Here is a 22,921-nt window from a genome sequence, read left to right as displayed (position 1 = left end):
CACTACATAAGCCATATAATCCTATGAGTTTTGCATCCGAAAATGCTAGTAAAACAACTTACCTGAAATGTGAGGCCAATGTCAATACCAGACGTTGAGTCTATCTATGACATGCTCGTCAATATCAACCTCAAAATATTTTTTCCTAAAAAAAGCATATTCCTCAATAAGAAGAATACTGAAAGATTTTGGGTCTCACCAAGTAGAATTCATGTTGCGGACGCGTAAGAACATGTTTCTTGTTATACAGTTTCATTTTATTTTATTTTTCTCTTGACCACTCAAATGGAGATCATCTACGGTCAACACGTCCCAATATCTTAAGTAGTTATATAAAATACGAGGTTGTATCAATAGGGAAACCTTTACCTTATAAACCTCATCATATATAATCCACGAACAAATTGTTTAATTACGCCATTATCTACTTCAACAATTGCATCATAAAAACAAACGTAAACCGTCTTTTACATACAATTGAAAACTAGTTAAAATGAATAATGGAGAGTTTCAATGATATATCTAAACCAACTCAATGAGTTAAACTGTTCTATTTTTTTATACGTTTATTCTTCAATCTGTTATTTATTTCTTTCGGGATATTACTATTTCACTAATTCCACAAAGTGAGTGTAATCGTCGAATATCTTATTCGCTGATTTTCTAATGGATCTAAAGCATCATAATTTCGATTGATTAAATTGGACTGACCATATAGATAAGAGTTTTGTGGAAAAAAAACTTAAAGTCGATCATTTTTGCAATTTTACCTTTATGTCAAAAAAATACAAAATAATCATATGAAGTAAAAAAATAATACGCAACATAATCCATTTTTGTAATGTCCTACGTTGCACTCTTTAAGTCCCATATCTTTTAAATGCATACGATTATATTTCGGTAGATCTTAAAATTAGACCTAATTTTCTTGAAAGGAGAAGATGAGTATTCAAAAATCCCTTTCATAGGTATCACTCACTTTTGTATGTTAACATACAAAGCGGTTACAATCTATCTGTAACGTTTTTTTACAGAGTTATTACTTGCATACATCGGTTTATAAGCATGCAATGCTTACCTATACCGATCTTAGTTTTATTTACAAGAAAAATTATCTAATAGTTAACTACTTATTATAATATTTGGCATTACTGGTTGTGTCTTTCTTGGTGATCTTTTGCGCAATAAAGTAACTTCACCTTTAAACTCAATTAGTCTTGACCATTGCTGCATTGCCCTGCTGCTGAGAAGCAGCAGAAGATGAGGATGAGGATGAGGATGAGGATGACGATGAACTTGAAGAAGCAGCGGTCTCAACAAATTGGGTGGTGACCTTTTCCCACTTGGTGATTGTCTGCTTGAGCTCTGACTGTTGTGTTGATGACACGGTCTTGCCACTCACCATTTTACCGTTGATATCTTGAATTTGTTTGACACACTTCAGCATTTCATCTTTGCTAGTGTCCAAGTTGCTCTTCATCTATCATATCACAAAGAAATAGTTTGATTTTTTGTTTAACCTTTATCAAAGGAATAAGAAATTTGAGTTCGAATTTACGAACCTTTGCTGATTTGACATTTTTGGAACTCACTGAAGCCATGGCTTCGGAGAGTTTACCAGTGGCTGCTTTTGAGGCAGAAACATAGTCTTTCGCGGTTTTGGAACCAACGCTTGCGGAAGCTTGCATGGAAGACTTTAGAGACTCGAAGAAGACCTTGAGTTCCGCCTTTGCTGCATACTTCTTCTCGAGTTGCATTATGAATGACATTACTTCTTTGGAAGTCTCACTCTCGACTTGTTTCACTGTTGTGGTGGTTGTGCTAGAAGATGAACTTTCACTCGATGATTTGGATTGTCTTTGGCTCGATGTCTTTGTTTCTCTGCTCTTGGACATAGCCATTGCCCCACTTTCTCTTCTTTGAGCACTTGCACTTCCTTGAGCACTTGCGCTTCCTTGAGCACTTGCACTTCCTTGAGCACTTGCGCTTCCTTGAGCACTTGCGCTTCCTTTTGAAGATGATTTGCCACTAACTGAACCAGATGGGCTGGCCTTAGGACTTCCGCTCGGACTGCCCGAAGTTTTACCTGTAGTAGCACTTCCACCACTAGATTCTTTGGATTTGGTAGCAGCACTTCCACCGCTAGATTCTTTGGATTTGGTAGCAGCACTTCCACCGCTGGATTCTTTGGATTTGGTAGCAACACTTCCACTGGCAGAACTTCCACTACTACTCGATTCTTTCGACTTGGTAGAAACACTTCCGCTACTGGAAACAGATCCAGATTTAGTGGAGGATGATTCACTACTTGCAGCTCCACCGACAATAGAACTATCGTTAACATCGACATCAAGACCATAAGATGCTATATTGATAGACTTTCCTTTCTGCTCGGAGGCCGACTTCACAAATGTAGCGACCATTTTAGTCCATTTCACCATATCTATGACCAACTCTTTCTTTTCCTTCAATGTCATTATCTTTGTATTCTTCTTCTGCTCAACCAAAGTCTTTCCCATCGACAACATGGTCATCTTCATACTCCCAGCATCCGCCTGTTCGCAAAACAAACAACACTTAAAACCAAACAAAAAAAAAAAAATTACTATCACATGAAATAGTATATATGGTAATGACTTACTGATTTGACGCCTTTACTAGCACTCAATGCAGACATGGCCTTGAAAAGACCGTCACATTTAGCTGTCATCTCGGCATCAACATTTTTTGTTGAGGCCGATGTTGTCTCGATGAAAGACATGTAAGACTTGAACTGTGTAAAGAAAGTCTTGAACTCTGTAGTGGCCGGACTGCTACCTTCGAGATCGGTCACCAACGTTATCATACCCTTGTTAGCGTAAGGCGTAAACTCGTTGCATTTTTTTGGAAAATTCTTCTTCAAGTAATGGTTTAGTAAGAACGTTCCTTGCGCTTCATAGATCACACTTGATGCTACTACTAACATCAGACATATCCCTAGTGAAATTCTTGCCATTTATTTTTTTGTTTTTTTGGTTTTTGTTTTGTTTTGTTTTTTGTTTGTTTTTCTCCTTTTGGGATGATTTTACTTTCTAGGTGAGGTGGGGTTTATATAGATGGTTAAAACTCTATTTTTTATGTGAATAAGAGAAAATGGTGGATTGGTTTAAGGTTGCAATTGAATAGCAAAAGAGGTTCTCTTGTTTCACTCTCTATTTTGACGGCAATTTCTATTGCTGTGATCCGCATTTTTCTTTAATCTATATTTAGATGCAAATTATTATGTAACTGACTCTTAAACAAAATTTGTGCAACATTCGTTTATGACCACTACTTTTTCGGTCTTTATGGATCATCAATCTAGTTATGTAAATGACTGTATATCGGGTTGCATATCTTACTATTCACATGTTGATCACTGTACGTACCAAAATATTTGATTTCTTGTCGCTCAACATAAGCTAGGTACATCTCTGACTAGTGGACCAATTGTCTTTGTGGATGCTCTGATATTATAGCATGTAACAATATTATTGCTGTTGCTATGTGGTATTAAAATATGACTCTTTCATGTAAGAAGACAGGACTATATATTCATAGTTAACTTGTATTCAGATGAATACTTCACTGAGTTAAACAAAATAATATATAATGCATACATGCTAAAAAGTGTTACACCTTACAAAGTGTTAATTAAATAGTTTATTTGTATGATGGTGGAAATGTTAAAAGGTTTAAACTAAAATAAGTTGACTAAAATAATTAAACTATTCAATTCTCTTAAAATCTCTAACATGTTTTTGCTATTGTATAATACTATAAGAGAGTTAGACTTCACATGGGAAATGTTTTAAGATCAAACAACCATCAAGAGAAAAGTCTAAGAACACTCACAAAGACCAATTAAACTACCAAAAATCAATCATTCGTATAAATTATGGTTTATATACAATCTTCCGAGGAGATAAATTCGAATCGTCCATAGCTTTTACAAAATCGGTTTAAGAACTACTAAAACTGGCATCTTTGACCCCAAAAAAAAACCCTTACTAAACTTGTATGAATTGCATGCAAACGGTTAAAAATAGAAACATGCAGAAATTTATAAGGAGCTTTTCTCAGTTACACTAGACCAGAACCTGTCTCGGAACCATAAGAACCGAATAAATATACGTGAGATTTAAGTGTGGAAATCACACGTTTAGTTTGAAAATTGGATTGAAGAGCCACTAGAGAAGCTTACGTGAACTGCTCAGACATAGGCTTAGTTTTGTAGCTTACCAAATTGGCCGCAAAGATTGTTGATCTTCTTTCATGAAGTAACCTCACAATTACCCGCAAAAATAGAAAAAAGCACAATCCTATAACATATTCGATCATTGGCGTCAACAAAACTATTTTTTTCTTGGACAGTATTTTTAATTTATTATGGTGGTCTTTGATTCAATCTCCCTTTCTTATGAAAAGGTTGATCTCATGGAAGAATTTGTGTTAGGTCATTGCAAAGATAAAAATGAAAAATGAAATTGAAGTAGATTTTTTTTTTAATGTAGCGATCATAATTATGAAATATGGTAAAAGATTATAACTGCTTAATTACTTTTGTGTTGAGACGAAAATTATCAAAAACTTTTATTAATGTGAGCTCGCCTCACTTCTGAATGTTTGTTACAATCTATATTTGTTTTTACAGAGTTATCCTAGCATAGGTCGATCAATAGATCTGTGGTTGCCCTATACCAATCTTGATTTTATTTTACAAAAAAAAAAAAACATTTACTAGCTAGTGATTATAACATAAAGTATTTGTTTGATGATTTTCTGAGAATTAATGTAGCTATGCCTTTTGAGTTCAGTTTGTGTTCATTTTGCCGACAGAAGATGAAGTAGTTGAAGAAGATTGTGTCTCGCTCTGAATAGCAGTCTCAACGAATTGGGTTGTGACTTGTTCCCACTTAGTAATTGTCGTCTTAATCTGTGTTTGTTGTTCTGGTGTGCATGTCAAAGACCCCTCTTGCTTGCCTTTAGTCTGACTCACAATTTGACTATGGATGGTATCTAACTCTTCGAGAGTCTTCATCACTTGTTCTTGGTAAGCTTCCATATTCTTCTTAACCTATGAACATAGCACAAACAAACAAACAAAGAATTATGGAAATGAATTATAATAAGAGTTGCATCGAATTTATAAGGATAATTTCTTGTTTATTACCTCAGCTGATTTGCTTCCAATTCTTGATCTTATAACTCCCATCGCACCCGATAGTTTACCAGCAGCAGATTTAATCCTAGAAAATAAACCTTTTCTTTCTTTGGGGGGAGCAATCATTGTACCCTTGAGTTGCTCGAAGAAGACCTTGTATTCCTCCTTTTGTGGACACTTCTTTTCGAGGTTCATTATGAATGTCGAAACATCTTTGGACGTCTCTTCCTCGACTTGTGTCACTGTTACACCACTGCTCTGACTAGCGGAACTTTCTTCTTTAGTAGCGCTTGTAGAGCTTCCACCAGCACTTTTTGAAGAGGAAGTCTCACTTTCACCTTTAGCGGAAGTCTTACTTTCACCTTTAGCGGATGTCTCACTTTCACCTTTAGCGGAACTCTCACTTTCTTTACCAGAGCTTTTGCTGTTTTCGCTGGAAGCTTCTTTCCCAACACTAGACTCTTCATTGGAAGAAGCAGAGTTGGTTGTGCTCGATACCATTGTGTTTGTGATCCGAGTAATGATTGTTTCCCATCTTAAGATCCCTTCTTTGATTTCTTTTTGTTGTTCTGCTGTTAGCTTCATTGATTCCTCGCTCTCCTCCTTTTTGCGGCTTCCCACAATTTTAGTCGCAAGAAATCTCATAAACTTAAAGGTATTAATAACTTCCATTTTATCCTCTTGAATCTCCTTTTTTATCTGTTATACATATGCAAGATAAAGTAAATTAAAACAAGAAAGATGATTCCCAAACAAGAAAGATTGACCGATATAACGAAGATGATAAAATATTTGACTAAGAAAGCGGCACGTAATTAGCTTCTTCTATCATTCGTTACATAAACCATTGGTTGTATCTGTAATCTCACTGATCTTGTATACTCAGATTCGTATTAATAATGTTTGTTTAGACGTTAAAAAAAAAGTAAATTAAAACACTTCATTAGACATAATAAATCTTCACGTTGAAGAAAAAATTACCTTTCCAATTGCGAAAGAAGATATGGCCCTGACGAGACCTCCGGCCTTGGCCTTCATGTCCTTGTCGTAATCTACTTGATCTTTCCTTTGTATTGGGCAAACATATTTGGCGACTGCCCTGAGTTTCTCAAAGAAAGTCTTAAATTTATTTGTCTTGGGACATTCTTTCTCGAGGTCGGACACAAAGACCATCACTACTTTAACGGTGTAAGGTTCAACATCCTTCAACGTTTGTGGAGGTTCAATCTGAGGCAAAGTTGGCTTAAGCTTCAAATGAGCTGAAACAACGTCCAGAAGATTCACTGATGCAAAAAGAATGGTGAAGCATAACAATAGCTGAACTCTTGCCATTATTTTTTTTATTTTTTTGTTTTTTGTTTTATTATATTTTTTTAGGAATAAAGGTTGAAGAATGAATGAATAATAATGGAATTTTGTGTCTGCTTTATAGTTATGTTAAGTGTTCTATGTTTAGAATTATTGACCCTTTCACCATTGAGAATTTGGTCAAAATAATAGCAAAGAGTTTCGTGGTTCTTAGAGCAAACCCAACGGTAAAATACATTCCCAATCCCTTATCTTTATTATTTTAATTATTTAAGTATAATTTTATTATTTATTTATATTTTTAGTTACAAATAAAAAAATTGATCAATAATATTTTTCCACATGTAAAGTGGGTTTCTTAGTCCAGTAAAGCAAAGCCCTCTCGTTAGGGACTCATTTCTCTTTTTCCTCTTCTCTCTCTTACTTTTTTAATTAATTTCTTTTTTCTTTTTAAAGGGACTCATTAAAGCCCACCGTTGGGGATGCTCTTAATATCTTACGTTTCACTTGATCATTGATGATGAACTCTTTTAGTTTTCCATTTAAATTTTATCATTTTGGCACTACTATTCTATAAAATTGTAAGAAATATATATTTGTAGTAATCCCCTTACTGTAATATATTTTTGGAATTAAAAATAAATTGAAGTGCAATTTTTTTTTTGAATATTATATAAAACCAGAAATATGAACATTCATAGCACATGACGATAGCACAATTTCGTAACTACTATTAAAAATAAAATTCGGATTTCAGTTACTATATTATAGCATTTTAAAAATACTAAATCAAAAATTAACTAAGCGGGAAGCTAAAATTCTCTTGGGGACCCTATGACCGCCAATATTTAGTAAAAAAATTCACATATAGCGCTAATACTGAAATCACTTAATTAAAAAGAAGGGGACCCCTAAAAGATTACAAGTAAATTCCTTATACTGTATATGTTTGGAATTTGTTTGTGTCTCCCTCTATAATAACACTTCACTAGTTTTTTTGCTAAATTGTAAATATTTTATAGATATAAAAATAGTTTAGGTTGCAATCGAAAGATTGAAAACCTATACATATGGTTCCAAGACACACAAGATAAAACAAGGAAGCATAAGATGGTATTTAAACCAAGTTTTCCGTCCATCTACCCAAGCAAGCAATGAAGCTTTGGGAGCAAGATGAAGTGATGACATTCTTGTTATCCTTCCCGGGTGAGATGCAAAAGGAGAAGCGCAAAAGCAGATTCAAAAACACCTTGATGCGATTGACCAACAGCTATAGAAACCTTTCGCAAAAGGTCCTTTACTGAGCCGTCAACTGTTAGCAAACCATGAGCTTTCCCTTGAAAGGAACCTCACACGCCAAAAAAAAACAAAAGGTGCAAGCTCTCTCTACCAAGTTCGTTCCTCGAAGTCAGCAGCGCAGAGCAAGAAAAGTCCATTCAGCACCACACGAGAGCCATTAGCCCTACTAGCTCCTCTAATGCAAAACCAAGACGCAAGGAATAAGCGAGTACGCAAATCAAAGCATTCTTCAAACAACAACACTAACAACAGGAAGCCATAACAGAGAACAAGCCATGAACAAAACCCAAGAAAAGAAATACTTGCGGAGCTCTCAAAAGGAGAGGAAAGCTAGCTACCACCGATAGCTAAATCCTCAACTTATCCAACAACACAACAACTACTCAACGAAGCAAAACAGCAACCGGATCGACGAGAGAACTTGACCAGCCACAAGAAATACACGCTCCTAATAATCCTGCTATTGTCCTCAAGCAGAAGATGCCAACAGAGACATGATTTCCATAAAATCAATGTTCAACGAGAAACCAGAGGCAAAAAATGCATACAGAATAAGCCATGCTCTGAAAAAATATGCAAAGGAGGACCAAAAAAGAGAAGTCGAGGCATCAAAGACTCACCGGGTCTATGGACAACACGAACCAAGGCTGGCTTCACTAGTTTCATGTTTAAAACTACTAGGTGATCACCCGCGCTACGCCGTGTTTTTTTCGGATTTTTTGTATCGTTTAATTTAAATAATTGTTATTTATCTAATCATTCACTCATGCAAAAAAAATTATTTTTAGTATTAAAATATTTTTTTCTAAAAACATTCTCAATATTTCATCATACACATAATTCATAAATAACGTTCATCTTAAACTAATTTAATAGAAGTTAGTGTTCGATTCTAGAAACCTAAGAATTTGATGATGGAGCTTTGTACGTATTATGCACCTTCGGTGATTTATTATATAAATATCAATTTAAGAGAATAACCTACTCAAATCATTAACTAATCCACGATTATTATATACTCATACTTTGAGTTTGGATTACAAAAAAATCTTCAAGTATGAAAAAGTTATTAAAATGGTTTTATTGAAAAATCATGTAATGTTTAATTAAATTTAGTAATAGTACATTAAATATGTAAAATAAAATAATATATAAAATTAAATAATAAATGTATCATTAACATATAAATTAGAAGTTGAAAAGCTTACATTAATTAATTAATAAACATATGACAAATGTTAAAGTGATGATGTAGCAATCTTATGGAGAGAGTTGACCAACTTTCATATATATGATTTGGTGAGTTTTTATCTAGACCGTATAAACCTTAACTATTGTTCTCTTTACTGAATCGACCCATTACCTAGTCTCCAAAACAAATATTATTTTCCAAAAATTAACATCGACATGAAAACACTCGGAGCCAAAGATATGTCCAATAACGCCAATGGTTTAGTGCCGAAAGCAAAGAGTCGTGTGTTCTTCATTGTGATAAGGGCAAGGGCCCTAGTTACGCCACCGGTTTAATTAGTCTAGGCACATCACTGTGAAGGCATCAAAGAAAGCACTATTAATAGTTCCTGCTTCTTCCGTTTCCACATCCTCGACATTGTGTCTCACAATTAATTTATTGATTTCTGCTAAATGTCCCGAGACCTACCATATATTCTAAACCATGCAACTAGTGAATCATATTATCATCGTGGGAAACGCAAAAAAATTCCAAACAAAAGGAACTAGCTTGTAATCTTGTGGAGTTGTAGAGATCTCTTTCAATAGCATATTTAGATTTTTGTACTTTTAATTTATATTTATTTTCATAACAAAAACTATAATAATTAGGGTATCACAAAGTTTGCTTAACGAGAGAGTTGTCTTTTTTTTTTTTCTTTTTTTTGAATGTAATGTTAAATTATATTTAAAAAGAAAAAATATCGTTTTTACAACTAATACGACATGTGTTTAAAATGAAAAATGGCTAACAGTTTAACGATCAAAAGAGGTTAAGTTCTTGATACGAACCACATTTGGAGTCCCTTATCATATTTCCTATCCCCCATCTGTTTTATTGAAGAGAGTGTGTTCCGACTTGCTTATCAAATCACCGTATTAGTCGAATATAGAGAATGAATATGGCGGCGAATGATACCACACACAGTTTGTGATAAAATCAAGTAGAAGTCAAAGATAGGGGAACCAACCAGAACCAGCCTTCATATGTATTCATTCTATAAACCTTCTATATAAAAAGTCAATTTTTATAAAACTAATACAAAAAACATCAAACGCAAAAGACTTCACCATCAATAGATTTGTGAAACGTAAGAACCATGAAGCTCTTTACTATTATTTATGACTTTAATCCACCAATTTACCAATGGTCAGGGGATCAGTAATCCTAAACATAGAACACTAAACATAACTATAAAAGTATACAAAAAAATCCCATTTCAATTCCTTCATTCTTCAACTTTTATTTCTAACAAGATATATAACAATGGCAAGAGTTCAGCTATTTTTATGCTTTACCATTCTTTTTGCATCAGTGACTCTTCTGGACATCGTTTCAGCTCATTTGAAGCTTAAGCCAACTTTGCCTCAGATTGAACCTCCACAAACGTTGAAGGATGTTGAACCTTACACCGTTAAAGTAGTGATAGTCTTTGTGTCCGACCTCGAGAAAGAATGTCCCAAGACAAATAAATTCAAGGCTTTCTTTGAGAAACTTAGGGCATTCGCCAAGTATGTCTGCCCAATAAAAAGAAAAGACCAAGTAGATTACGACCGAGACATGAAGGCCAAGGCTGGAGGCCTCTTCCAAGTCATATCTTCTTTTGCGATTGGAAAGGTAAATGTTTCTTCAACGTGAAGATATATTGTTAATGAACCAATTTAATTTACTTAAACTTGCATATGTATAACAGATAAAAAAGGAAATTCAAGAGGATAAAATGGAAGTTATTAATACCTTTAAGTTTATGAGATTTCTTGCGACTAAAATTGTGGGAAGCCGCAAAAAGGAGGAGAGCGAGGAATCAATGAAGCTAACAGCAGAACAACAAAAAGAAATCAAAGAAGGGATCTTAAGATGGGAAACAATCATTACTCGGATCACAAACACAATGGTATCGAGCACAACCAACTCTGCTTCTTCCAATGAAGAGTCTAGTGTTGGGAAAGAAGCTTCCAGCGAAAACAGCAAAAGCTCTGGTAAAGAAAGTGAGAGTTCCGCTAAAGGTGAAAGTGAGACATCCGCTAAAGGTGAAAGTAAGACTTCCGCTAAAGGTGAAAGTGAGACTTCCTCTTCAAAAAGTGCTGGTGGAAGCTCTACAAGCGCTACTAAAGAAGAAAGTTCCGCTAGTCAGAGCAGTGGTGTAACAGTGACACAAGTCGAGGAAGAGACGTCCAAAGATGTTTCGACATTCATAATGAACCTCGAAAAGAAGTGTCCACAAAAGGAGGAATACAAGGTCTTCTTCGAGCAACTCAAGGGTACAATGATTGCTCCCCCCAAAGAAAGAAAAGGTTTATTTTCTAGGATTAAATCTGCTGCTGGTAAACTATCGGGTGCGATGGGAGTTATGCGGTCTAGAATTGGAAGCAAATCAGCAGAGGTAGTGCATATAAGAATTTTTCCTTCAAATGGATACAACAACAATATCCATTAACATATTTTTTTTAAAAAATTTGTGCTATGTCCACAGGTTAAAAAGTCTATGGAAACTTACCAAGAGCAAGTGATGAAAACTCTTCAAGAGTTAGATACCATCCACAGTCAAATTGTGAGTCAGAACCAAGGCAAGAAAGAAGGATCTTTGACATGCACACCAGCACAACAAACACAGATTAAGACAACAATTACTAAGTGGGAACAAGTCACAACCCAATTCGTAGAGACCGCTATTCAGAGCGAGACAAAGTCATCATCAACTACTTCATCTTCTGTTGGCAAAATGAACACAAATTGAAATCAAAGGCATAACTAAAATAATGCCCTATGTTAATACTACTTTTGTTTTTGTTGTAAATAAAACCAATATCTGTATAGGCCAGCCATAGATCAGTCGAGCGATCTATACAAGGAATAACTATGTAAATGTAAATATATATTGTAACAAACAGTCAGAAGTGAGTGAACTCACTCGATGATTTTTATTGATATTTTTGTCTTCTTCGAAATTAAACTAAGAAGAATATGTTTAAGACCATAAAAGGCAAACGACATAATAACTTTTAACGAGATTTAACAATGTACGAACGTCCTAAAACTTTCCTAAGATTTTAGTTGAACACAGATATCTTGTGTTTTTTGGGTGGTTTAAAGGCATTATGTTAATATTTTTCACTGTTTTCATTCACTTTATAATCATATTTAGTGTATATTGTTGCATTGCATTTTTTAGGTTTCATTCACTTTACGTAATATTAGTGTCGTTAGCTCAATTAGTAAAGATCCCATGCGAAGCTTAGAGGTCGTCGGTTCGAGTGACGCTTGAGACGAAACTAATATTACATGTTGCGGTTTCGCACCTAGGAGAATTACGGATTTTGGCTTAGAACCTCCTGGTATTAAAAAAAAATAAAAAAATGAAGAATCGAGTTCCTAAAAGGTATTTGGACCAAGAGAGGATGCAAGAGACAAGAAGGAAAATCTACCAGGAACCATACCAACAGGGTCCATCCAAGATAAAATACTGCTTAAAGCAAAATAAAATAAAATTTGGCCCTTTATTAAATACAGTAAATATAAAATAAATACAATGTACATTCAGAAGGTTCAAACTTGACAGTTCTATTGAGAGAGTGAAAGTGTTAACCACTCTAATTTCTTTTTACTCATTTGCTGCATAAAGTCCATGCTTTACAGACTTTAGCCTTGCAACTGCCCTGTATACCGACGTCTCCACCTCGCTACAAAATAAAAAATGATGTTTTCATTTTTAGTTTTAGATAATCTTTTTGTAAAGAATATCATTTGAAAATTAAATTTTTATCCTACTATATTATTTGGGAAGTACATTTTAAATGTAACATTAATTTGTGTAAGTAATTACATAGGTATGCCATTAGAAATAAAATTTTAAAGAGTAATTAATTTATCTCTTTAAGGATTAAAAAGTCAAATACTAATTTAATTAATTAAATTTAATTAAGAAACGAAAATACATTATTAATTTCCAAACATAATAACCAATAAAAATCAACATATAAGATTTGATATATAAATTTTAATTAATTTAATTTAATTAGAAAAACAAAATACAATATTAATTTCCAAAAAAGTAACCAATTAAAATCAACAAATTAGATTTGATATCTAAATTATCATATTAATTTTTTATTTATTATTATAGTTCACTTCTCATCTTTATATGATTCTATTTTTGCGAAAAAATAATATCATTATTATAAAAAGAGAATTAGAGTTTTTTTGCATATGCCATAATTTGAATTTTTAAAAACGAATATAAACTGTTCAATACATGAAAAAATATTTTTAACGCGTGAAAAATAGATTTAAGAAAACTTTCTACTGAGTAACGGGTCATAATTTGAAATATTTATATTCAATTTCATACATATTATATTGAAAATTTATAATCTTATATACTACAATAATTAATAACATATTAGATTTTTTTTATGTTTATGATGTGATTCAATTTTTAATACAAGCTGGAAAATCCTAGAATTGACGGGTTTATATCGATATTAATACAAGATGGTATACTACAGGTGAAACTCTTAAATTAACAATCAAACTACAAGTGTATAATCTTAAACACTAAACAATATGGATAATATCAACAAAACATATACAACTCACAGTTTACTATACATTTAAAATCAAATAAAATAATATCATATATTTTTAAATCATCTTTCCAATAAAAGTTTTTAGTTTAAGTAAAATATAAGCCTACCTGCGGTATACTGCAGGTTAATATCTAGATTATAGGGCTTATTGGATCTAAAGACAGGTCATCAAAGATTTCCTAAACTGAAGCAAAATATACTGAATATTCGAATATCTATCTGTTACCAAATTATAAACAAATAAGTTCGTAAAACAATTTAATATTTTATATACGAACTCAATTAAATCTTAATCACATAAAAATTAGCACAAAAAAAAAGTATTCAACAATTAAAAAATTATCAAATCTCTGTGTTATATAAGTTTTGATACTATATTCGAATAGAGTGTAATATACCTTTTCAATTTGTAATCTTTAACTAATTTAAGCTAACTAATATATTTGCTAATCTTATACCTATCAAAACCGACTATCGTTTCTTATATCTATAGTATTTTTGCAAGACTTTTTTGGTGGATTTGGGTAAAAATGCATTCGGATCATATGGTACATTCCCTATTAAATAAATATAGTGCACTCCTATGTTATTAGCTAAAATGTTTAGATGATAATTCAGAGTCATATCATTAATAAAATTAAAATTAATAAAATAAATGGCTTTTTGGCAAGACGGATTTGGTGGGACGGGTTTTTGAATCAACATTAATAAAAAAGTAAAATATAATTAATCCACCGTTTCAATACAGGTTAAATCTTTAATTTATTATTTTTTAAGACCACTAATATTAAACATATCAAATCATCCTAATTTAGAAAAGATTATAAAAAAACAAAAATGTTATGTGGTATGTATAATGTTACCATATATAAAATTAAACTATAAAATATAAATGTATTAGAGAATTATATAATTTGCAAAAATTATATATATATATATATAAAATAATTCTTAAATTTAAAAATTACTACTTTAAAAAAAATTTACGGGACAGGTAAAGAAATTACAGAACGGATTTTATTTTGGAATTGGGTTATATGGTGGATGTATTTGAATCAATGTTTATAAAATTTTAAAATATTATTAATATGCTGTTTTAATAGGGGTTAAAACTTCAGTTTTTAAACAATTGTCTTTTGGATTCGTGATATAGCGTTACTTAATAACAATTATAAACTGTAAGATATAAATATTTTATAAAAATAAAATTTGCAAGTATTAATATATATTACTTTTAAAAAATAAATCGTTCCGCAGGTTAAAATCTAGTATAATATGTAAAAACTAAAATTTACATAATATAATGTTATTTAAAATTTCAAATATCTACTATATGCCTACCAATAAAATTTAAACTAACATGTTTGATATCATTACCAGTATCTAACTATAAAATAAAAATATCGTAATTGATTTAATATTCTTAAAAAAATGGGTTTCCTTACATAGCACCGAACATCATCTATTATTATTCACAAAATACCAAATCAATAATTATCTTTTGCCTATTTATGAAATGTTTCGCTGATCATCTTTTACGATACATAACAACTCCAGCCTTTATATATTTGATTTACTATCAATTACATATAAATAAATAAAAATTGTATTATCATGAAATCGTTGTTTCACAAATGAATAGATCTATAATTTACATTTTCTTTAATATAATGTGAAAACCAATATAAAATATAATGTAGCCAAAAATTGATGTCAGAAAATATATGAATAATCAGCACATAGCACGGATACTCTCCACTCTTCAGTAATTCTAGTTAGGGTAATTTGCGGCCACACCTTTTGACTATATTTTATTTTTAGGGATTGGTAAAGTCAAAAGTGGTTTTCACGTTTTGTCTTTTTAACTGAAATTTGAATCTTTTGCCCTTGCTGCTACAGTTGAGAAACTGTTGAATATATGGTTTAGTTAGTCAGGTTTAGTTAGGTAAACTGTTCCGGTTTAGTTGGAGATATTTTTGTTTCACGTTGAGAAGCGCGGCTATACAGTTAGAAGGGAGATTTTTACCATTAAAAACGAAGTGACATCAACATTTAATGGCCCAAAAAGTTTAGACGTGACTCTTGTCATAATTAATGCAAAATCATCATTACATGTTATAATATTATAAAATTATTTATAATAAGTGTTGAGTTAAAGATGAACTCAGGAACAAACATTAATTGCGAACGTACATTGATGCTCAAGAAGTGTTGATCTTGTTTATTTAGAAGTTTGGAGCCAAGATAAACATTATCGTGTAAGTACTGAAGTTTAAAGATTTTTCTTGTTATAACACACTAGATCTTCATTGTGTTCGAAATCAACTTTGTTTTCTATAGAAAACCCCCAAAATTTATTATTTCCAATTTTGTTGGTTGAAAATGCTAAATGTGTAAATATATATGTTTATAAGTGTGTATATCAAAATTCTATTTGTTTTTGTAGATATAATCATGTTTTATGTTGCATTTAATGAGTTTCTCCTGAATTTATGATGCAGTTGGGTAATGGATATTCACGTATTTACTATGGTCGGAGAGTGGAGATGCAAAGAAGAAGAATGGAAATTTGAACCAAAAGAAGACATGTTTGGTCGTTGTGTACGTGTTAAGGAAAACATGACGTACACAAAATTTGTACGTACACTAAGCGAGGCTTTCAGTCTGAAGTACACAGAGATCAATCACATAATTAGTTACTCGATGTCGGGAAAGATGTTAGTGATTATAGATACTAAACGCCCTCCTATCTACATTGACAGTCAAGTGGGGTTGGATACGTTCTTTTTGATTCGTGGTCGGTATCCTTCTCTCAACTTGTTTGTCTTTTTCATTACAACCGTCAAGACACTCGGGAATGATATCTCTAGGACTCATGGTGACGATGCTGAAAGTGACCGTGTGTGTGATAATGTTTCAAATGTTGATGAAAATAATGAGGCCGTAGATGAGCAAGACGACGTTGAAGACGATAAAACAGATGAGGATGAAAAGGAGGGGAACAACGAAGATAGTGATGGGTATGATGATTATCAGGGTGACGATGGATCTATGGAGGGAAGTACCCTCGATCCTACTATTGATGGTAGTGAAAGTAGTGGCGAAGATTATGATTACAATAAGTGGAACGATGTAACTGTAGAAGAATATGAAATAGGGAATGTTGAGGAGAACGTCATTCTCACACAACTGACTGTTCAACATCTAGGGGAATTCAGTCGTCTGTTGGCAGAGTGTACGTACACAAGTCAGCGTGTACCTGACGGAGATAACTTTTTTCACTTGGGTGACCGTACACCAGCTGTGACTCCAAGAAGTATGTGTCAACATGGTTTGTACCAATGTACGTACACTATAGATTGGAAAGTGTTTTTAAGAACAGAAAAGTCATACAACAAACAATGTCTTATCTCGCAATCAAACAATCTTTTTGCTACAAGCAACCTAGATCATGTCCTATAAGATTGGAGATGGTATGCGTTGATGATACTTGTCCATGACATTTGACTGCTCAAGTCGTCAAGAATTCAGAATGTTTCAAAATCACATCGTATAAACGTCTTAGAATATATCTCAGCCACTGCTAATATTGGTTTAATATTGTATCAATAATTTTTTCTTAATAATTTAATTCAAAAACAAAGATGTACGTATATTATTACACATGTACATACATTAATTTACCAACAAAAATGTACGTACATTATTACACATAAACGTACATAACTTTTCAATATGAGGAACAAACATTATTTCACCATCTATTTTTATTTAATTATTATGTATGTATGGAGATTATTGAGATATAAGACTACGTACAAAAATAGTTTGACTTATTAGAAATCGTACTATATACGTTCCAATAAATAATTTCGTGTACGTACACTGTAAATTGAATATACGTACATAGAATTTTTTTGTTGAAGGGTATAATTGTAATTTTCCAGTCATCTTCAACTTGTGTATTCTTTTCTGCAAACCTAATTTTGCGGCCGTCTTTAGTAGTTTTCTCAAAATCTCATTCTTTTTACGTTTTGATGACTATTTATAAATAAATCTTGTAAACCTAGAATATTATTAGTTTAAAAAGCTAAAGTGATTGAATTTATGAGTTTTTTTTTTTTTTGCATTTTGTTCATCTGTGAAAATAAGAAATTTGTTCTTCAATTTTGGAGTTCAATGGAGAGATGTTGAAATATGAAGGAGTGGATAATGAATTTTGAACTTCTTTTCACTTCTTTCTCAAATATCTCTGTCTCTTTCTCTTTTTCTTCTTCTTCGGTTTCTTCGTTTCAGTTTTTTTTTTTTTTTTTTTTACAAAACTAAACCAAAACCAACTGCTGTGCGGTTTGGTTGCTCTCATTAAAAGTATTTTGGTCTAAAAACGATTGAAAAGACAAACGGAAAACCATATCTCACTTTGACAAACCATGAGAGCAATTTTTTTTTCATCCGCTAATGTAAAAATTTCTTTTCTAATTACTACAATAGTTTGTAATTAATGAGAGACATAATAAACAAAAATTACACATAATTTGGATATTCAGAATATGAATAGATGAAATTTGTCAAGGTCTTCCGTTTGAATATTTTTACATTACATGGCAATTCAAGTTACATGCCAGTAGCATCTACACCAATAATTTAAAGTCAGAAATGTAATTATATCACATTTTTTAGTGTGATGAAGTAGTCAAGGGTTCGAATTAATCAGTGTCAATAATTTGATCCTTCTAAATATAGATTGAAGAGAATTGCGCACAGCAACATAAATTGCCGTAAAAATAGAAAGTAAATTAAAATGTGAACCTCTTATTATGCTATTCTCTCGTGACCTTAAATCAATCCACTATTTACTCGCACTAACTTAAAAATAGACTTCTTAAGCATCTATATAAACCCAGTTTCTCCTAGAAACAAAAATCATTCCAAAATCAAAAAAAAAGACAAAAATATATATAAAAAAGAAAAAAAAAGAAAAAAAAATAATTGTCTTGCTCTGTTCTATTTAACTTTTCTTATATATAAAAAAAATGGCGAAAAATTTACTAGCAATATGTCTGGTGTTTATGGTTGCATCAAGTGTGGTTTATGAAGTGCAAGGGACTTTCTTGTTAAAGCTTTACTTGAGGAGGAAGTTTCCCAGACGTTGTATCGACTTTGCCCCTTATGCTGGCAAAGGTATGTTGATGCTCGTGAGCAACCTTGAAGGTGGATGTCCCGCAACTAGAGAGTTCAAACAATTCTTTTCAACGTTCAAGTCTTACATGAGCTTTATCAGCTCAGCATCGATATCCGCATCGAAAAACATCGATGTGGAGATGAATGGGAGATGTGAATTGCTTTCCAAGGCTATGTCTGCATTGACTGGAAGCAAAAGCAGCCAATCAGTAAGTCTAATACCAAAACATTCATAAGATATAAAAAAAACATTTGTTGTGTTTTCTAAACCTAAATGTTCCTTGTTTTACACGACAGTCGGAGTTAAAAATGACCATGTTGTCAATGGGAAAGACTTTGGTTGAGCAGAAGAGGCAAGGTTCAAGGATGATGTCATTGAAGCAAAAGAAAGAGTTGGTTGTGGCTATGGTGAAATGGACTCGAATGGTTATAACATTCGTAAAGAGTGTCGCCGAGAAGAGAGGAAAGTCGATTGATGAATCGTCTTACGGTCTTGATGTTGATGTTAATGCCAGCATTGGAAGTTCTAGTGGAAGTGATGGCTCCTCTTCATCCGATAATGAGAGTTCCTCAAACACCAAATCACAAGGCACGTCCAGCAAATCCGGAAGTGAATCAACGGCTGGAAGCATCGAAACTAACACCGGATCAAAAACTGAGGCTGGTAGCAAAAGTTCTTCTTCAGCCAAGACAAAAGAAGTCAGCGGTGGAAGTTCTGGTAACACTTACAAAGACACTACTGGTTCATCTTCAGGCGCCAGTCCAAGTGGAAGCCCCACGCCCACCCCTTCTACACCTACTCCTTCTACACCCACTCCTTCTACACCCACTCCTTCTACGCCCACTCCTTCTACACCTACCCCTTCTACGCCAGCCCCTTCAACTCCTGCTGCTGGCAAAACCTCTGAGAAAGGAAGTGAGAGTGCTTCGATGAAAAAAGAATCTAATTCTAAGAGTGAAAGTGAAAGTGCTGCTAGCGGAAGTGTTTCCAAGACAAAAGAAACCAACAAAGGAAGCTCTGGAGACACTTACAAAGACACTACCGGTACATCTTCGGGAAGTCCGAGCGGAAGTCCCAGTGGCAGCCCTACTCCCTCAACTTCTACTGATGGTAAAGCCTCTTCGAAAGGAAGTGCAAGTGCAAGTGCTGGAGCAAGTGCAAGTGCAAGTGCTGGTGCTAGTGCAAGTGCTGAAGAAAGTGCTGCTTCTCAAAAGAAAGAGTCCAACAGCAAAAGTTCATCTAGTAGCTCATCCACCACATCAGTAAAAGAAGTTGAGACACAAACTTCCTCAGAAGTCAATTCTTTCATTTCTAACTTGGAGAAGAAGTACACTGGAAATTCAGAGCTCAAGGTCTTCTTTGAAAAGCTAAAGACTTCCATGTCTGCTTCCGCAAAGCTATCTACCTCAAACGCAAAAGAATTGGTCACCGGGATGAGATCTGCTGCTTCAAAAATAGCTGAGGCAATGATGTTCGTGAGTTCAAGGTTTAGCAAATCCGAAGAGGTACGCGTAAAACGAAACCATACTTCAAACTCTAATATTATGATTCTTTTAAAGATTGAAACAAAATGATCTTTGTTTTCTTGTTTTGTTAATATAGACCAAGACCTCCATGGCATCTTGCCAACAAGAAGTGATGCAGAGTCTCAAGGAACTACAAGACATCAACAGTCAAATCGTGAGTGGCAAGACAGTGACATCAACACAACAGACAGAGCTTAAGCAGACAATCACCAAGTGGGAACAAGTCACAACCCAATTCGTTGAGACGGCTGCTTCTTCAAGTTCATCTTCATCTTCATCTTCATCTTCGTCTTCTTCTTCCTCTCAGGGAAGTGCAAAGATGGCCATGAAAAACTGAGTACAAAGCCAAAGCTACATCAATGAGCCATAAACCAGCAAGAAAGACAAACTAGTACCGCCCAAAAATATTATATTTAGTAGCTAAGTAGAGATTTTGTTTTTGGTTTTAAATAAAACTAAGATCGGTATACCTATAAACCGACGTAAGCAAGTTAAAAAAACTATGTAAAAAATAAAGATAGACTAAGCACTCTGTATGTTAATATACAGAAGTGTAAGACCCATTAAAGGGATTTTGAATATTTTTCCTCTTCCAAGAAATAAGTCCTATAATTTCGTTAGTGTAGTGAATTGTGTCCACAAAAAATCCTATATAAAATATATTAGCAAAATTTTAGGCTAAGATTTGTGAAAAAAGCTGTTATATAAGTCTAAAAGTTCTTATATAAAAGCTCTTTCTTCACAAATTTTAGCCTAAGATTTGGCTAAAATACCATCAATAATGATGCTCTTAGGGAGCCACGTTCTATTCTGCCATCATTTTTGAAAAACAATTCTGACGTACCACTTTTTATTCTGAGTACCACTCTTTGGTGTGCAATTACCCCTCTGTCCTTAATGAATAACTGAGAAGAATTAGTAAAAAAAGAAAAAAAGAAAACAGTTAATTCCATTTCATTTCTGCATCGTGTTTATACGGACCTCCGACCACTAAAGCTCCGATTTCGCCGGCGACTTGAGCTCCGATTTCGGCGGCGACTTGAGCTCTGATTTCACCGACGAGTTAGTTTTCGAGGTCTTCGTAGCTTCCAAGATGAAAATCTGCTCCCAAAATTAGCTTCCTCCTCACCAGCAAAAGTAAATCTGATCTCCTTTTGATTTGTAGATTAATGTGAATTTTTTGTTCGAGTTAGTTGTTAATAACATAAAATTGTTGTATTGTTGATTCTGGGCTGTTGTATCGTTTTGAATCAGAGAGTTCAGTAAGTGTTCAATCGAAATTAACGATTTGTAAAACCCAGAATTGACGAACTGGGACAAATGGTAACAATGAGACATAATAGTACAAGGGGTACAAACAATAGGACATGTGGTACAAACGGTATTAGTGAATTATGTCTAAATCTGAATGATTACGTAACTGTGTTTTAATAATTTATTTGTAGTTACAGGAGACGATGAAGAACAAGCACACATTCATACAATTCGACAATGAGTATTATTCAGAAGAGCATGAGTAGATTTCAAACAATTCTTTAAGCGGTGTATTGTTGAGGACGTCAAAGGTAACATACTCTATGTTAGTAGAAAAGATATGCAAGAAGATTGGAATAGATGAAACCTCAAGGAAGGTGAAATTGAGTTACAAACAGTGGAGGCTTGGCTGCAGCCTGAAGAAGTTTGATTAAGTCTTCTACAGAAAGGGTTCAACTGGAACAACCTGGCCAACTGCAGAAAGGGTTCAACCAATACAACTGAGTTCACTTGTATTTGTATTATATTATTTGCAAGTATGATGTACTATTTTAAACTTCGACAACTCTTTTTTATGTTTTCGTATTTGTATTGAATATGTGCAAGTTTATTGAATTCTTGCAAGTTTAATGTATTTTTTTAAGTTCAACTGAGACAACTGATATATGTATCTGTATTTTAGGGTTAACAAAATTAATAAATAATTCTCATTATTTTCAGCTATTAACAAGAACTAAACATTGAATAAATCTAAAATATGATATTACAACATTGTTATTATTAAACTTTAAGGTTTCCTAATAAATCACCTATGTATAACAAGGAACATTTAGTTCATGATTGTCCAATGTACATACATTATGTATGAAAATAGATATTTCTTAAATATGTTTCTATCAAAACTTATTAAAAGTCATTAATATGTTAAAACTTATGGGACCAACTAAAAAAATGAATTGGTTTTTGAGGTTCAACTTCAAAAACATAAAATTTAGAATAGTTCAACTGTTTGTGAATCCGGCCAACTGTACATATACATACAACTATGTATATTCTGCATATTCTAATAAATAATATTTTTAAAAAATAGACCCCACGACTTGCGTTCACACTACGATTATTGTGTTCACACTACATAGTTTCTCCCTATTTATTCGGGATTTCATCTCTCTTTCTCTCTCTCTCTTCTATTTCACTCTTCTCTCACTTTCACTTTCTCTCTCTCTCGTTCTTCTCTCTTTCTCAACATCACCGACGACAACAACTGAAATTAGGGGTTTCCAGCCCCCGCTGACGACAACTACTAACAAGGTATGATAAAGGGTTTCTAGCCGCCGTAATTTCGAAGTAGAT

The 22,921-nt window shown here is 33.3% G+C and overlaps 4 protein-coding genes and 1 pseudogene across 6 annotated transcripts; 3 read left to right on the top strand and 2 right to left on the bottom strand.

Moving 5' to 3' along the window:
• Window positions 1-791: 791 nt before the first annotated feature.
• On the bottom strand, window positions 792-3,066 carry AT3G28830 (mucin-like protein, putative (DUF1216)). Its single transcript, NM_113804.5, has 3 exons — window positions 2,642-3,066; window positions 1,563-2,555; window positions 792-1,480 (listed from the first exon to the last, which is right to left on the bottom strand). The coding sequence occupies exons 1-3, from the start codon at window positions 2,993-2,995 to the stop codon at window positions 1,208-1,210; spliced, it is 1,620 nt and encodes a 539-aa protein (NP_189525.2). The 5' UTR covers window positions 2,996-3,066; the 3' UTR covers window positions 792-1,207.
• Window positions 3,067-4,598: 1,532 nt separating this feature from the next.
• AT3G28820 (mediator of RNA polymerase II transcription subunit-like protein, putative (DUF1216)) lies at window positions 4,599-6,581 on the bottom strand. Its single transcript, NM_113803.3, has 3 exons — window positions 6,164-6,581; window positions 5,192-5,881; window positions 4,599-5,095 (listed from the first exon to the last, which is right to left on the bottom strand). Exons 1-3 carry the CDS (start codon window positions 6,512-6,514, stop codon window positions 4,832-4,834), a joined length of 1,305 nt encoding a protein of 434 aa, NP_189524.1. The 5' UTR covers window positions 6,515-6,581; the 3' UTR covers window positions 4,599-4,831.
• Window positions 6,582-10,242: 3,661 nt separating this feature from the next.
• AT3G28810 (mediator of RNA polymerase II transcription subunit-like protein, putative (DUF1216)) lies at window positions 10,243-12,047 on the top strand. Of its 2 annotated transcripts, NM_001338971.1 has the most exons (4): window positions 10,260-10,637; window positions 10,714-11,026; window positions 11,075-11,403; window positions 11,494-11,888. In NM_001338971.1, the coding sequence occupies exons 1-4, from the start codon at window positions 10,287-10,289 to the stop codon at window positions 11,755-11,757; spliced, it is 1,257 nt and encodes a 418-aa protein (NP_001326631.1). In that variant the 5' UTR covers window positions 10,260-10,286; the 3' UTR covers window positions 11,758-11,888. The 2 variants fall into 2 exon arrangements, with proteins under 2 accessions (NP_189523.1, NP_001326631.1); NM_113802.2 differs by having other exon boundaries at window positions 10,243-10,637; window positions 10,714-11,403; window positions 11,494-12,047.
• Window positions 12,048-16,114: 4,067 nt separating this feature from the next.
• AT3G28800 lies at window positions 16,115-17,175 on the top strand (annotated as a pseudogene; the record flags this gene model as incomplete). The annotated part of the gene is made up of 1 exon: window positions 16,115-17,175.
• Window positions 17,176-18,528: 1,353 nt separating this feature from the next.
• AT3G28790 (transmembrane protein, putative (DUF1216)) lies at window positions 18,529-21,004 on the top strand. Its single transcript, NM_113800.4, has 3 exons — window positions 18,529-18,996; window positions 19,085-20,293; window positions 20,391-21,004. Exons 1-3 carry the CDS (start codon window positions 18,640-18,642, stop codon window positions 20,649-20,651), a joined length of 1,827 nt encoding a protein of 608 aa, NP_189521.1. The 5' UTR covers window positions 18,529-18,639; the 3' UTR covers window positions 20,652-21,004.
• The last annotated feature ends 1,917 nt before the right edge of the window (window positions 21,005-22,921 follow it).

The sequence above is a fragment of the Arabidopsis thaliana genome, chromosome 3 (assembly GCF_000001735.4).
Source record: "Arabidopsis thaliana chromosome 3, partial sequence".
Lineage (NCBI taxonomy): Eukaryota > Viridiplantae > Streptophyta > Magnoliopsida > Brassicales > Brassicaceae > Arabidopsis > Arabidopsis thaliana.
The sequence above is the reverse complement of the archived record's forward strand: the minus strand, read 5'-3'. Positions and strand labels throughout refer to the sequence as shown.